The sequence below is a fragment of the Theropithecus gelada genome, chromosome 10 (assembly GCF_003255815.1).
Source record: "Theropithecus gelada isolate Dixy chromosome 10, Tgel_1.0, whole genome shotgun sequence".
Taxonomy (NCBI): domain Eukaryota; kingdom Metazoa; phylum Chordata; class Mammalia; order Primates; family Cercopithecidae; genus Theropithecus; species Theropithecus gelada.
Window position 1 is genome coordinate 91897453 of NC_037678.1, and position 14676 is coordinate 91912128.

General features: G+C 38.6%; 1 protein-coding gene across 1 annotated transcript in view; it reads right to left on the reverse strand.

The window, feature by feature from the left end:
* Window positions 1-14676, reverse strand: part of RALGAPA2 (Ral GTPase activating protein catalytic alpha subunit 2) — a 321348-nt gene that overhangs the window by 101464 nt on the left and 205208 nt on the right. The window contains exons 34-36 of the mRNA XM_025399680.1: window positions 14153-14276; window positions 12003-12158; window positions 3763-3921 (exon numbers count right to left, since the gene is read on the reverse strand). Coding sequence (XP_025255465.1) covers window positions 3763-3921; window positions 12003-12158; window positions 14153-14276 — 439 coding nt within the window. The remainder of the gene's footprint in view (window positions 1-3762; window positions 3922-12002; window positions 12159-14152; window positions 14277-14676) is intronic.

The following is a 14676-nucleotide window of genomic DNA, read 5'->3' on the forward strand; positions in this document are numbered from 1 at the left end:
GACACTTCACCAAAACTTCCTCTTGTCTCAACTGCTCCTGCTCAAGGCTGCTTCTCAACATCTACCCTCTGGTCAACCGGTCACCAGTCAGTCACTACTATGCCTGGAAACAAACATGCCCAAACCACTAAAACTTACCTTCGCAAATTTCTAAAGGCATTTTGAACACCAGTGTTACTTTCCAGATACTCAAAGGGAGGGAAAGCAGTGTGGGTACTCACTGCAGTGTGGAGGCTCTATGAATCACTTTTCTGAAGAACAACTCGGGCATTTTAACAAACCCCTTGAATCACTCACTTTCTACTCTATATGCAAGTCTTTCCTTGACTGCTGACTTAGTAATAAAAGCTGGAAAAAACATAAGTCTAACAATAACACATTTCTTTTCTATGACCAAAGAACGATTGTGTCAATGTTTATGGAGATGGACTTATTTTGAAAGTAATTCAACAATGGAATGATGCTGCTAAGCACACTGATTTTTTTTTTTTTAATGAAAAAAAGAAGTTCAATCCAAAGCTCAAGAAGTGAACAGGCCCTCTCAGATGAGAGGGTTTTATGCGTTCACACAAGCACACCCACACTTCTTCAACATACCATTTCACAAATGCTGTGTATTATTAAGAGGAGGCGGATTCTGCCAGGCACATAATTTGTATATTTAAGGGAGGTGTATGGAATGAAAAAGCGAAATATGTTAAATTTCAAAGGACTTGGAAGCAATGCTGCCTGTAAGCTTGTATTACAAATAGCCCTACATTATTACATACGCTATTAATGAGGCCGAGTGAATGAAAGTACACTTTGAATATGCATGACTCTATCCAATGAGCAAGACTTTTGTGTACTGATGAGGTTTTTTTTTTTTTCTCTCCCAAAAAAGGATTAAAATTATTCTTAGAGAAGCATGGCTGCCCAGAGAACAGTAAAATAAATGTACTTAGACCACAGAGTCATACTATACTCAGATGAAATATACAGGTGCTAGAAGAATGCCTTTGACTCTACCTACAATTTTGGAAACTTATGCATATCCTGTCCTTCAAAAGGAATATTCCTTAACTTCAAGCAGCTGCGTCATTACAATTTCTAAGAAAAAATTAATGATTTTGGTGGAGATCCCTAAAAGTAGGCAAGGTTAAATAAACCTTTTGAGTACAAAGCCTTCCCTTCCACAGTAAGGAACACTAGTTAAAAGGCTGGGGAATGGGTAAATTATTGCACCAAATGGCTGAGAATTAATCTCTGCTGACTAGCTGTAATCTAACGAGGCGTCTGTGTCCCAGGGAGCCCGCAGCATGTCCCTGGCGGTATGTGCAGTGTGTCGAGTCTGCGTGGCACCCTTTGTCCTCGCTCACAGGCGGCCTTTCCCCTCATTGTCCATAATATCCTCATGCATCTGGGACGCGTGGAATGCATTCATACTAACAGACTTACCATTGTTTTCTCTCAGAAGCTTTGTTGAGCAAAGACTGCATCACGGTTACTGATAATTATATTGCTTAATTAATCAAGACAAAAAAAATTTGCAAATCATTGCCTGGTTGCCAAGCAGGGAGATAAAAAATGACAACAATACAAGCTGAAGCAATATAACAAAAGTAACAGCTATCTGATCAGAAATTCTTATATAATGAAGCTATTAATGCTAAATCGGTTAATGTTAACATTGCTCCAGGTGTCTCTACTTAGATGCAAACAAAAAGGCTAACATTATGGATATAAAAGGCCAAATGTTGCCATGGATTCTGTAACCTGATAGAGAGGACAGCCTTTTCATTTGATTAGGGAATGCAATTTAAATACCAGGGACTAAAGCCAAACAAACAGACTTTCCCTCCGCAAGCCTCTTGCATTCACCCTGGGGTCAGTGGTTGGTGAACAAAAGGTCAGCCACACTTGCCCTGGAAATGTCTGGATTAATTTTATTACATTGTAATGGTTTGTACTTTAAATGTAAGGATAATACTAAATTTCCAGTTGGCCATTATTCTCTTCTTCCCTTTAGGCTTTTTGAATTAAAATATTAAGAAAGCGATTTGCTCAATTCATCTTGTTAGAATTTATAGCCAAATTCATAAAATGTGCAAACATTTTATAAGAAAGTTTACAAGGTATGTTAATAATTATATTCATGCATTATCAATGTACTACCTTTTTAAAAAAATCACTTTTGATTCTATAAAGTGAATTAAAATGCCTTGTATGTTTTTTATTTAAAAATAAAGGTGACATTAAATGACATTTTAGAGGCCCATGTTGAAAATGAGCTAATAAAGCCAATTAATCCATACTAAATATTAAAGAAACACGTTTCCTCTTTTTGCAAGCTACAAGACACTAAATTCACTGGTTCCCTTATATTAAAATTTTCAGTTTAATTCTTTAAACTAGTGTTCTTTATGGACAAATACAAATGTTAGCACTAAGAGACATTTTCATACACAAAACCGAAAACTTTACGCACATGGACATCAGAATAAAAAATGATGCAAATATTTAATACGAAGTGACTTTTGGCATCTGCGTTCCCTGAATAGAAAAGAGGGTTCCCTTTATGTCAGGCTTTGCAACAGCCAGAATGGGACTTTTATGAATTCAGGAGTTGACCCACACTGCATCTACTCTGAGAATAATAAGCATGTTAAACCTGGAATTCATTAAGTATTCTCTCTCCATAGTACTAATAACAAACAACACAACAACAACAATAATAATAAGAAGAAGAATAGCTAACACTTAAGTAGCTTTTACTCTGGACCATGCACTGTTTGAAGCATTTTCTATTTATTAGTTCATTTAATCCTCACAACTTTAACCCTTTAGATTAGGTCATAAATCCTAATATGAACAATAAATCTGTTGTCTATTATTTCAAAGCTTTAAAAGAGAGTTTTCAGAAGCGTAACTTTCAGCTCCTTCAGGAGAACAACTTGAAATGAAAATGAAGATTATACTTACTATCAAGCTGAAAAACACAAAGTCATTCCTCTTGAGAGATGGCTTAATATGCTAATGTTTAAGAACTTTAAAAACACCCTTCTATTAGTAATTCTAAAACAAAAACAAGTTGCTATATAAAGCATGGCTAAAATACCACTAAAGGTATGACAAGGATCGAAACTGCAGCCAATTTAGTACACAGCACACAGATCATTGGATTGTTCCAGCTCTTCCCATGATCAATACCAATTGACATGGCTGAACTGATTCTGCAGCAAGGTGCTCCAATTGTTGAAACTCATCACATGGGCCGTGCTCCAGAGGCCCAGCCTCTTCGTGGACATGACTGTAATCCTGCAGGACTGACCCCATTAGCACAGTCAGAGGTTTGGCAAGTGCCTGTACACCAGGCAAGCTTGGATTCCATACCCACGGTTCTCCACAAAATGCTAGATGTGATATGGGGTTCCTTCAACTCTTATTATTAATCAACATACCCAAAATTTCAAGTTACAATTTTTCAAAAGTACAAAATTTAGAAAACTTAAAACATTTACAAAATAATAAATTTGACATTATAATTTCCAAAGAGGTATAGTAATACAATAACAAAATGTTGTGCTCATGATGAAAAATTCTTTGAAAATCCCAATTCATATTTAATTCCTATAAAGCATGCATAATTCAGATACATGTAAGACATTCAACAACAGGATGAGAGTCCCTTTTAACATATTTGTATCATTGATTTTCAATGACAGTGAATCACACGGCAAATGCTGTATGAGTCAGTACAACAATGCAATAAAAACAACGTACCTCAGGTTTCTTCGTTATCGCGATGAAGAACATGTGATTCTTCATTGGGTAAATAATGATTGAAACATCTCCAAAGGCGGTTGGGATAATACCCCTGCGGTAGTCCCTGGAGTGTTCAGACCAGACAATATGGACCTCGTCATTCCCCAAGTGACGAAGCTGCAAAAGCAAATTGGCTCTTTATTAATCAGGGTGATAACAGCAGTTTATGAGGGGTCATGGCTTACAAATTGAATTATAAAACTCAAAGGCCAAAAAAAGTTCACTATCAAAAAAGACTACACCACTGATGTTCTTCTGTGAGGATTTTACAAAGCACAAGTACATAAAAACACAGCCTATCTTCTTAGTGCATTGGTACTAAGATAAGGCATGCAAGCTTCGCAGGCACATTACAGCTGGATGGGGCTGAAGTCTTTGTAAGAATTTATTTTCCAATGGAATTTTACTCCTGCATCAGTCCTATGCTTTGTATTGCTGAATATGTTTCTAAACAATTAACAGCATGCGTCTTTTATTCCACATTGCAGTTGTGCTTTATGAGACTCTCAATTCAATGGTTACTATGAACATAAGAATATGAACATAAGAGAACATAAGCCATTACAACACAATTGTTATCAAATGTATAAGAAACTAGATTTGTGACAAACCTTTAAGAAAAAGATGTATAAAATTACTTTTGCTTAGGAAATGAATAACTGTTGCTTAAGTCTGATAAGAATACCCCTACCTAGCATTTAAAGAGTGCTTACTGTATAGAAGGCATGTTCACACATATTGTCTCATTTAATCTTCCCATTAACTCTCTGAGGTAGATGACATCATCTTCATCTTATTGTACAAAAAAGAAATGGGCGCTCAGGAAGGCGCAGGCACCACCTACCCGAGGGTGCATGAGCAGCAGTGACAGAGCGGGCCCGGGACATGCACTGGGGCTTCCAATTCAGGGTCATTTTCACTGTTTCAAAGCTACCTAAGCCTGCACTCAAAGTTACTTTACTGTCATTGCTTAGCAGTGTAGCCCACTTGTTTTATCATCTTATACACAAAGAGTCTGCAAAGAACAAAAGCAAATCACAGACTCCTGGCCTCTTTGAGGAGGCCTTACTAGAAAGATCTCCAAAACAAGACCTCTTGAGAGTTTTTTCAGGCCCAGGCTTTGTCAGGTGTAAGAACACCCTTAATCAATCTCCTGCACGATGACTGTACCATCTCAAGCTGGAGGAAGCTGCACACGAAATCATTTAAGTGACAAAGAATCAAAGTGTGACTAAAATAAACTAGATTATAAAGATTAAAATGTTGGCCAAAATTGAAGTTCTGAAACCACAAAGGCTGGTAAGGTCCTCTGACATCTTCTGGGAATTTGAGATTCTCGTTCTCTCATATGGAACTGCAGAAGGATGCTCTCCAGCACTACGAACAAGTATTTCTTGCTTCCTTATCTAACAGATGAACATTAAAAATGACTAAATTCAGAAGCAGTTTAATAAAATAGAGATGTGTCAAATCTAACATTTTTAGTTTTATCTTAAATTATTTTTTAAAAAGATGTTCTGGAATACTATGTATTTAAAACATGTTAGCATAAATACAATTTTCTTTAGACTATTGGACCACAAAAAGAAAATCTCAGGTGACCCCAACATAGCCTCTTTTCTATTTATAAGGCTACAAAAGGAAGCTCATTTGCTCCAATGCCTGTTTACTCTTCACTCTCATAGTTCTGGGAATGACTGTACGGCCAATTATTTAAAAAGTGACCTGTGCCTATACCATTGTACCTATACTGAGGGGTGCACGATTCAACTGTGTTTGAATGTGGGCTCTGAGACAAATGCAACTGCGGGTGCTGAGCACAAGTCATGATGGTCCAGAACAATTTAATGGTATCTATGACTTTCTAATGGCAAAATTTCCCAGTACATCATTTTTTTCCTTCCCCCTTCCCATATAAAGGTAAAAGAATAGCAGGCAAAAGGTGTAGCCAACCCCTTACATAGTTTTAAACAAAATACAACACCGGGCCTCCTAGTAGTGCTGAACAGCTCTTTCTATTTCTCCATTCCTATATTTGCTACAGCTTTTCTTTTCTTTTTAATAAAACATGCAAAGACATTACAATACACTCCTAAAATTCAGTCCTTTTGAAGTAAAAACATGGTAGCCAGCATCATCAAGAACCTAATATAGGTATGTTCTCAGGGAAATATGAATAGTATCTAAATGGAACTGTAAGGGGAATTAAGACCTGCAGAAGGCAATTGTGAGAACTGGGGCTATCCCAGAGTTCACACTTACGGCCCTCACCCTGCAAAGACAGCCAGCTTCAGAGTGGAGCTGGGTCCCTTGGTATAATGCTTGCACAAATGTCTGAATGGAAACTGCAGGTGCTGAGCACAAGTCATGATGGTCCAGAACAATTTAACGGTATCTATGACTTTCTAATGGCAAAATTACTAAACACCCCTCAAACGTGCTGCCACCACCCGATGTAGGTGCTCTAGTATCTGTGATAGCTCCTTTTGATCCACAAGTATTAGCTGCAAAACATTAACTGTGAGGTAATACCATGATTATTGAAATTTTGTAGTTACTTTTCCATTTTAAATTGGGTTACTCAATTACATAACCTAAGTATCTCTTAATTTTACTTGCATCTGTATTCTCAGAACTACTGCAAGGGAGGGTAGTTTCACACTAATAGACCCATCCTCCCAGTGTGGCAATTCTGTCACTAAGGAAAAGCTATTTTTGTGTGGTAATGATATGATATATTCATCATCTCAAAGCTGCTTTCAGTGACATGTGACTCAGACTTCTGGATACATCACAGTTTAATTAGCTAAATCACAAAACTAAAAGCTAAGGCCATGGGAACAACTGGCTGATAAATCTGGAGTAAAGGGCAAAAATATGGCTTCTGTTGCCTATAAGAAAACAGGTAGGTAAAATAAATAAAATTCATCTGGGCAAACTGTCAACCACATCAGAACATACAGAACACTCTGGACACCTCAAAGTGTTGCCCAATTTAAAGAAGAGTCCATCATACAGACCTAATTTTGTGAATATTAAAGAACTGTGATTAGAGGCCCTCAAATTAGAAACCCACCAGTGAGTTCAGTGAGTACATACAAGTCAAGTTGATCTGGTTCCTATGTAACTGGAGAAGAATGATGAGTCTCCTGGAATGGAGCCGGTGTTTATGTTAGCTACTCCTTCAACTGCACAACAAGCTCCAGAATGCCTGGAGACTCATCAGGCTCAGAACAAATGCTCAGATTTTAAGTCTTAAGAAATCAATCCCGGCTCCACAACTTTTCATCCTAACAGAGTTTTAAAGTCCCTTTGCCTAAGCCATTCTGTCTGTTGCTGCTGCCAGGCTGCACGCCACTGGTGACACTGGTCATGGTACACACCTAATAGGCTGACCTCCTTTCTCGACTAATTGCATTACATCGCCAGCTGGCTCCAGAAGGAGTCGTCTGTTTGATTGAAGAATTCCTGCTCCTCAGTGGGCCCGGCTGCTACTTTTACTAAGTAACAGTCAGGCCTGACATCCCCATTGTTCAGCTGACAGTGTGCCCATCCTAAAATCTAAGTTTTATTTGTAAATTAACCAAGAAACTTCCTGCCAGAACAGCGCTGCCTGGAGACTGATAATGTGGGCCTTTCATCCCTTTTCACTCGTACTGTATCACTGCCAATTTGTTTTTTATGTGGCTGGCCAGCCTGAGGCTATAAAAGCCTTGTAAGACATAAGTGCAATTATAGTCCTGGAGTCAAATGAATTGGACAAATCCAATAGCACAGCTCTGTCCCCACTCTGCAAACCCCTACAGCAGTTAGATTAGCTGTGAAAAATCTAATCTAGCTAGAGCTAACAAATTTCTGCAGTGAAGGATCAAGAGTTCAGTATGGGGTTGCAACCGGATTGCAGAATTGAAAAAGTCCCCCCGTGATGGGGGCAGAAGAGAGCATGAATCACTTTAGAATTTTGTAGCTCATTTTTAAGCTGTTAGGGACAATTTAGTTAGAATAAGACAAGGAACTGTGGGCTGCTGTTACTGTGACTGATTTTTAGTCTAGCTGTGAGACATCTGATAAAGAGAGTTTATCACTAATGATGCTAAATCTTAGAGCTGCAAAAGGTATCAGCTGAATTTTGATTATTACAGTAGGGAATCTTTCAACCAGGCCAAGTCTTGGAACATTATTTACAGCCTGGCATTTTAACAAGAAAACATGTCTTTTCTCAAAAAAGAAAAAACAGTCCTACTTTACTTAAGAAATAATTTTAAAAAATATTTTATATTTTAAAAATTATATCTTTTAACAAAATAATTATCAGTCATAAGAAAAGTATAGAATATGGTGACACATTTGCAAAGCAGAAATAATTTACAATGTACTGCAAATAAAAAAGATGTGTCAGCCCAGCTTAGGATCCTGGTAAGCCACACTAGAGTCTGAGATTCTGGTGAACTCTTAGAGGGCAGAGTTCCCATTGCTGAGAGCTCTACAGCCAGGGGCAGCCATCAAAACCCAATACTGAGGCAGCTCCTCCAAGACCTGTGGGAACCAGCACGTGGTCAGCGCTTCTGACTGTAGTACTGCCACCCCCAGGAGGTCATTGTAGCATGCTGGGGCAGGAGAGGGAAAGGCTGCTGAGTTTTTGAATGCACACTGTGCTTTGTACATCTGAGACACTTGATCGCTATGAAAGTCGTCTGTAATTGGGCTATGACTCGAGTTCTGATGTTTCACATGCACTGTTGCCCATCATATAGCGGCACACCTCAGAGACATTATACGCTTGGTTCCAGACATATCTGCAATAGGTTTTTTAGATATTGCAAATATTGCAATAAAGCAAATCACACAAATTTTTGTGTGCACTGGGAAAGTAGTATGCCTAAAACTTATGTTTACTATAGTCTATTAAATACGCAATAGCATTATTTCTTAACATACATATATTAATAAAAAAATTCTATTGCTAAAAGATGCTAATGATTATCTGAGCCTTCAGTGAGTTGTAGTCTTTTTTTGATGGTACAGGGTTTTCCCTTGATGTTGTTGGCTGCTGATTGATCAGGGTGGTGGTTGCTAAAGGCTGGGGTGGCTGTGGCAATTTCTTAAAATAAGATAATGAAATTGCTACATTGATTGACTCTTCCTTTCATGAAAGATTTCCTGTAGCATGTGATGGTATCTGACAGCATTTTGCCCACACCAGAACTTCTTTTGAAATTGCAGTAATACTCTTCAAACCCTGTCACTGCTTTACTAATTAAATTTATGGAATATTCTAAATCCTTTGTTGTCATTTCAACAATGTTCATAGCATCGTCACTGAGAACAGATTCCTTCTCAAGAAACCCACTTTCTTTGCTTATCCATAAGAAGCAACTCGTCATCCAGTCAAATTTTATCATGATATTGCAGTAATTCAGCGACATCTTCAGTCTCCACTTCTAATTCTCTTGCTCTTTCTGCTACATGTGCAGTGACTTCCTTCATTGAAGTCTTGAATCTTTTAAAGTCATCCATGAGGGTGGGACTCTACTTTATCCAAACTCCTGTGAATGTTGATATCTTGATCTGTTCCCATGAATCATGAATGTTTCTAATGGCATCTAGAACGGTGAATCCTTTCCAGAAGGTTTTCAATGTTCTTTGCTAGATCCATCAGAGAAATCACTACCTATGGCAGCCATAGCCTTATGAAAGTTCTTAAATAGTAAGACTTGAAAGTTGAAATTACTCCTTGATCTGTGGGTTGCAGAATATGGATATTTTGTTAGCAGGCATGAAAAACAACATTACGCCTCCTTCAGAGCTCTTGGGTGATGAGGTACATTGTCAATGAGCAGTAATACTCTGAAATAAATCTCTTATTCTGAGTAGTAGGTCTCAACAGTGGGCTTCAAATCTTCAGTAAGCCATGCTCTAAACAGACGTTTTGTTGTTCCATTTACAGAGCACAGGTAGAGTAGATTCAGCATAATGTTTAAGGGTCCTAGAATTTGGGGAATGGTAAATGAGCACTGGCTTCAACTTAAAGTCACCAGCTGCATTAGCCCTAACAAGAGACTCAGTCTGTTCCTTTGAAGCTTTGAAACCAAGCATTAACTTTTCCTCTCTAGTTATGAAAGTGCTAGATAGCACCTTCTTCCAATAGAAGGCTGTTTTTACTACGCTGAATATCTGTTGTTTAGTGCAGCCACCTCCATCAGAGATCTTAGTTAGATCTTCTGGATAAGCTGCAGCTTCTCCATGAGCACTTGCTCCTGCACCTTGCACTTTCATTTTATGGAGACAGCTTCTTTCCTCAAACCTCATGAACCAACCTTGACAAGCTTCAAACTTTTCTTCTGCAGCTTCCTCCTCTCTCTCAGCCTTCATAAAATTGAACAGTGTAGGGTCTTGCTCTGGATTAGGTTCTGGCTTAAGGGAACGTTATGGCTGGTTTGATCTGTTCAGGCCACTAAAACTTTCTCCGTATCAGTAACAAGCTATTTCATTTTCTTATTATTCATGTGTTCACTGGAGTAGCACTTCTAATTTCCTTCAAAAAATTTTCCTTTATGTTCAAAACTTGGGTAAATGTTTAAAGAGGTATAGCTTTTGGCCTATCTCAGCTTTCAACATGTCTTCTAATCGTTCCTAGCTTTTGATTTCTAGTGAGAGACATCCAATTTTTCCTTTCACTTGAATACTTTGAGGCCACACGGGGTTATTAAACGGCCGGTGGGTGAAGCAGTCAGAACACACCCAACATGTATCAATTAAGTTTGCCATCTTATATGGGCAGTTTGTGGTGTCCCAAAATAATTACGATAGCAACATCAAAGATGACTGATTACAGACCACCATATGAGATGATGATGATGATAATAATAATAATAATAATAATAATAATAATAAAGTTAGAAACACTGTGAATATTACAAAATGAGACAGAGACACAAATGAGCACCTGCTGTTGGAAAAATGGTGCCGATAGACTTGTTTAAGGGTTGCCACAAATATCCAATTTGTAAAAAATGTAATACCTGTGAAGCGCAATAAAGTGCTGCACAACAAAACAAGGTATGCCTGTACATAGTCCAGACATCTGTGGTTGCAGTGGTGAAAAAGCAAAACCATGCAATAAAGAAATAAAGCAGGTACAGTGAGGCCAATCTGCCAATATAAAGCACCTGGCTAATGGGGCAGGGGAAAAAAAGAATCAATTAGACCAACGGGCAATAATGAGGGATGATGGTCAGAGACATCGTCCCAGGCACCGTGCTAAGCAATTTCATAATTTCATAGGAATTACCTCATTTACTTCACTCAATAACCCTGTAACATAGGCTGTGTTTTTTATCTCACTTAATAGATGAAAAACTGAGGCACAGGCTGATGAAATAACTGAATATACATCTGATCCTTGTTGCGCCTGTCACCGGGGTCTGGCTATAACCACCACAGTAGACTCCCCAATGGCCAGCCTTAGTCAGCACATGAGGTGCTGCCCTCAGTCCCTTGCATTTATGTGGTAGGGAGAGAGAAAGGTGGGAATTCTAGGTTCCCCACCTGCTAGCAGGCCAAGTGAGTGCAAATCACAGTTGCTCTGAGACGTTCTCCTCATCTGGAAGCTTACAGAAGCAGATCCGATTAGAGGCTTCCTTCCTAGAGTCAAATGCCTTTTTTTTTAAGGCGCTCCTCACTTTTAACACAGGGTCGCCCGAGGCAAACATCCTGCAGGTTGGAAGGTAAAGGCCAAGTTCCCTGGGGGAGGTTCCTCAGGGGTGGATAAGGTTTGCTTTGAATTCTAAGGAAAACTGGCCACAGAGCAAGTTGAAGAATAAAAGGTAAGGGGCAACAGTGGGGCTGCTGGGCAGCTGCGCACCTGCACTTAAGTTGACAGATGCTGCCAAATCGCTCTGTAGCAAGCCTCGGAGGGGCCTGCTTTCCCAGAGCCCCACCAGTACAGGGTTATCATACTTTGTAACCTTTGACAATCTGTGAGATCAAAAATGTCATTTTCCATCAGGTAATATTCACCGGAGGGAAGATCCAAAATAACATTTAAGACCCTTTCTTTTCCTAAACCTTAATCTCAGGGTCGTAGAGTTCAGAGGAAACCATCTCAGTATGCGTTCTACCTTTGTATTTGTCTGTCCTAGGAGAACCTCACCAACAAACCAGGGCAGCTAAGAATGGTGCCCGAGGAGACGCCTTACCTTTTTGGTGAGAGAATCATCTGAGTCTGACGGCATTCGAGTGGAAACGTGGAAAATCACTTCCACAGTCGAGGTAGCATAGTAAGGGGCCGTCTGCCCGGTGCTGCCATTGCGCTGAAGGCCACCCATGAACCCACAGTGGGTGGAGAGATCCACCTGACAAAGGTCACAAAGAAGAAAGAGTGAGGATCAACAATGAGCTGTTCTTTCACTAAGCAGGACTGTGAATTCACAAAAACATAAATTATTTTCATTTTTATATCTTTCTTTCTGATTACAAACAAATGTAATACAAAGTTAGACCAGATTAAGATGTTAAAGAAATAAAAAACATTAAAAATGAAAGTGCTCTATAATCATATCAACTGAATAAAACCACTATCAAACTTTTGGTATATAATCTCTAACTTTTTTCCCACCTGTATGTATAAATGTATGTGTGTGTATATATGTGTGTGTGTGTGTGTGTGTGTGTGTATACATAGGTTCCCTATTGATGGAATTTGGGGGTTTCTGCTTTTTTAAATCAGAAAGCACACTCAAAGGAGTGTTCTTCTAAGACGCTGGGTCAAAAGGTACCAATATTAAAAATATTCAGCAAACTTTGCTAAACTGCCTTTCAAAAGGGTTGAACAACCACTTTACACCACTGCTGAAAGTTTATGAGTCATAATTCATTTTAAAGTTATGGCATGAGTGTTCACTTCTTAGTGTCTTTATCCAAAATGTTTAACTTGTCATAGACTAGTATTCTTTCAGTAAAATACCTATTCTAACACATATGAAAAAAGAAATAGAAGAATCTCCTCCGTGCCAAATACAGTAAACATATACTCTTAAAACTCTAACTGATAATGTATGACTTAAAACTATATTAAATAACTATATTCTATGACAAATTAGAAGTAGCCTTACTTGTAAGAACAATGATTTACTGGAAGTGCAGCAACTGTTAGACTCAAACCTACTTGCCTTAGTAAGGATGTTGTTTTGATTCTCATGTACTCTTACCCTGTCCCCATCTCTACCTCAGTCCCCTTGCTAGCACTGAGCTCTCAAAGGCACCCAGAAAGTTTTTCACAGCACAGGTACTCAAGAAACTAATAAAAAATAAGGAAATTGGCCGGATGCGGTGGCTCACGCCTGTAATCCCAGCACTTTAGGAGGCCAAGGCAGGTGAACCACCAGGTTAAGAGATCAAGACCATCGTGGCCAACACGGTGAAACCCCGTCTCTACTAAAAATACAAAGAAATTAACTGGGCGTGGTGGTGCGTGCCTGTAGTCTCAGCTACTTGGGAGGCTGAGGCAGGAGAAGAGCTTGAACCTGGGAGGTGGAGGTTGCAGTGAGCCGAGATCACGCGACTGCACTCCAGCCCGGGTGACAGAGCAAGACTCTGTCTCAAAAAAAATTAAAAAAATAAAAAATAAAAAAAATAAAAGAAAAAAAGAAAAAAAAAAAGAAAAAAAATAAGTAAATTATTTTAGATATGTTGATTTCCATTGTAACTACTCCTAATTCTTTCAGATTCTAGGAATTTTTTGTTTAGGTTTATGTTTTGGGGGGAAAGGGGTGTGTGTGTGTGTGTGTGTGTGTGTGTGTGTATAAATGTATATATGTCTGTATGTCAGAGTACCATTTAATAAAGAAAAAAATAAACTTTTCCAACATCAATCATCCTGAGATCTACCTTAGGGAAATAGGTTGATAGCTAAACCATCATGGCTATTATATTATATTTTCATTGCAACTTTTGACTTCATCCAACTCTTTCTTCATCTTTTCACCCATCAAGTCATTGACTTCTTCTTCAATCTCCATACTGTGGCCAAAGCCATTGCTTCTCTGCCCACATTTGTCTTCTCTTACTACAAACTGTCTATGGCTGGGAGAGCCCATCTGACTATTCAGTTCTGATAAAAAGCAAATGAAAAAATATTAAGAGGAAAGTTAAAGGAAAACAAAAGTTCATATATTAAATACTGACAAGCAACTAATAGACGTCAAATCCAATAAATTCTTCAATTCCAGAACTCTACCTATGCTATATTTGAATGCAAAAGCACATGTGAAAACTTATACAATGTCTACTTTGGACACATCTTTAAATAGTGCTGGTCAATAAACACCTACTGAATGAAATGCATTACCTCCCATCCAAGTCCAGCAACAAAGTCTTCATATGCTTGGCTTCCTCTTTCGTTAGAGAGGATTGAACACTTGTCTTCTTGACCTTCAGCAATGTAAAACACTGCGATTTTGTGTGTCTCACGGCTATAAATTTTTAAATTTAAAGGAGTTAGAATTCTTACATGTAAAATTTTACTTCACTACTATTAATACAACCAGCATGACTTCTACCGCTGAGCTTACATTTACTGAGAACCTGCTAGGGGTCAGTCAGTGTTCTGAGATGGTCTGACACATGGTCTCATTTATTCTTCACAAACGTGCTAAAGAGATGAGTATTATTATCACCTCCCTAGCAGAGGTGGTTGAAAGGAGGCACAGAAAGTGAAACAAAAAGCACACCCAGCAAGCAGGGGATGGGAACTGCAGCAAGGCCATCTGTTTCCTGAGATCATACCCTCAGATACAAGATACACTGACCAGCAGGTTGGGGCACAACATTTGGTAAGTTCTCTGTTTTTGGTAAAAAATAATCTTTTAAAGT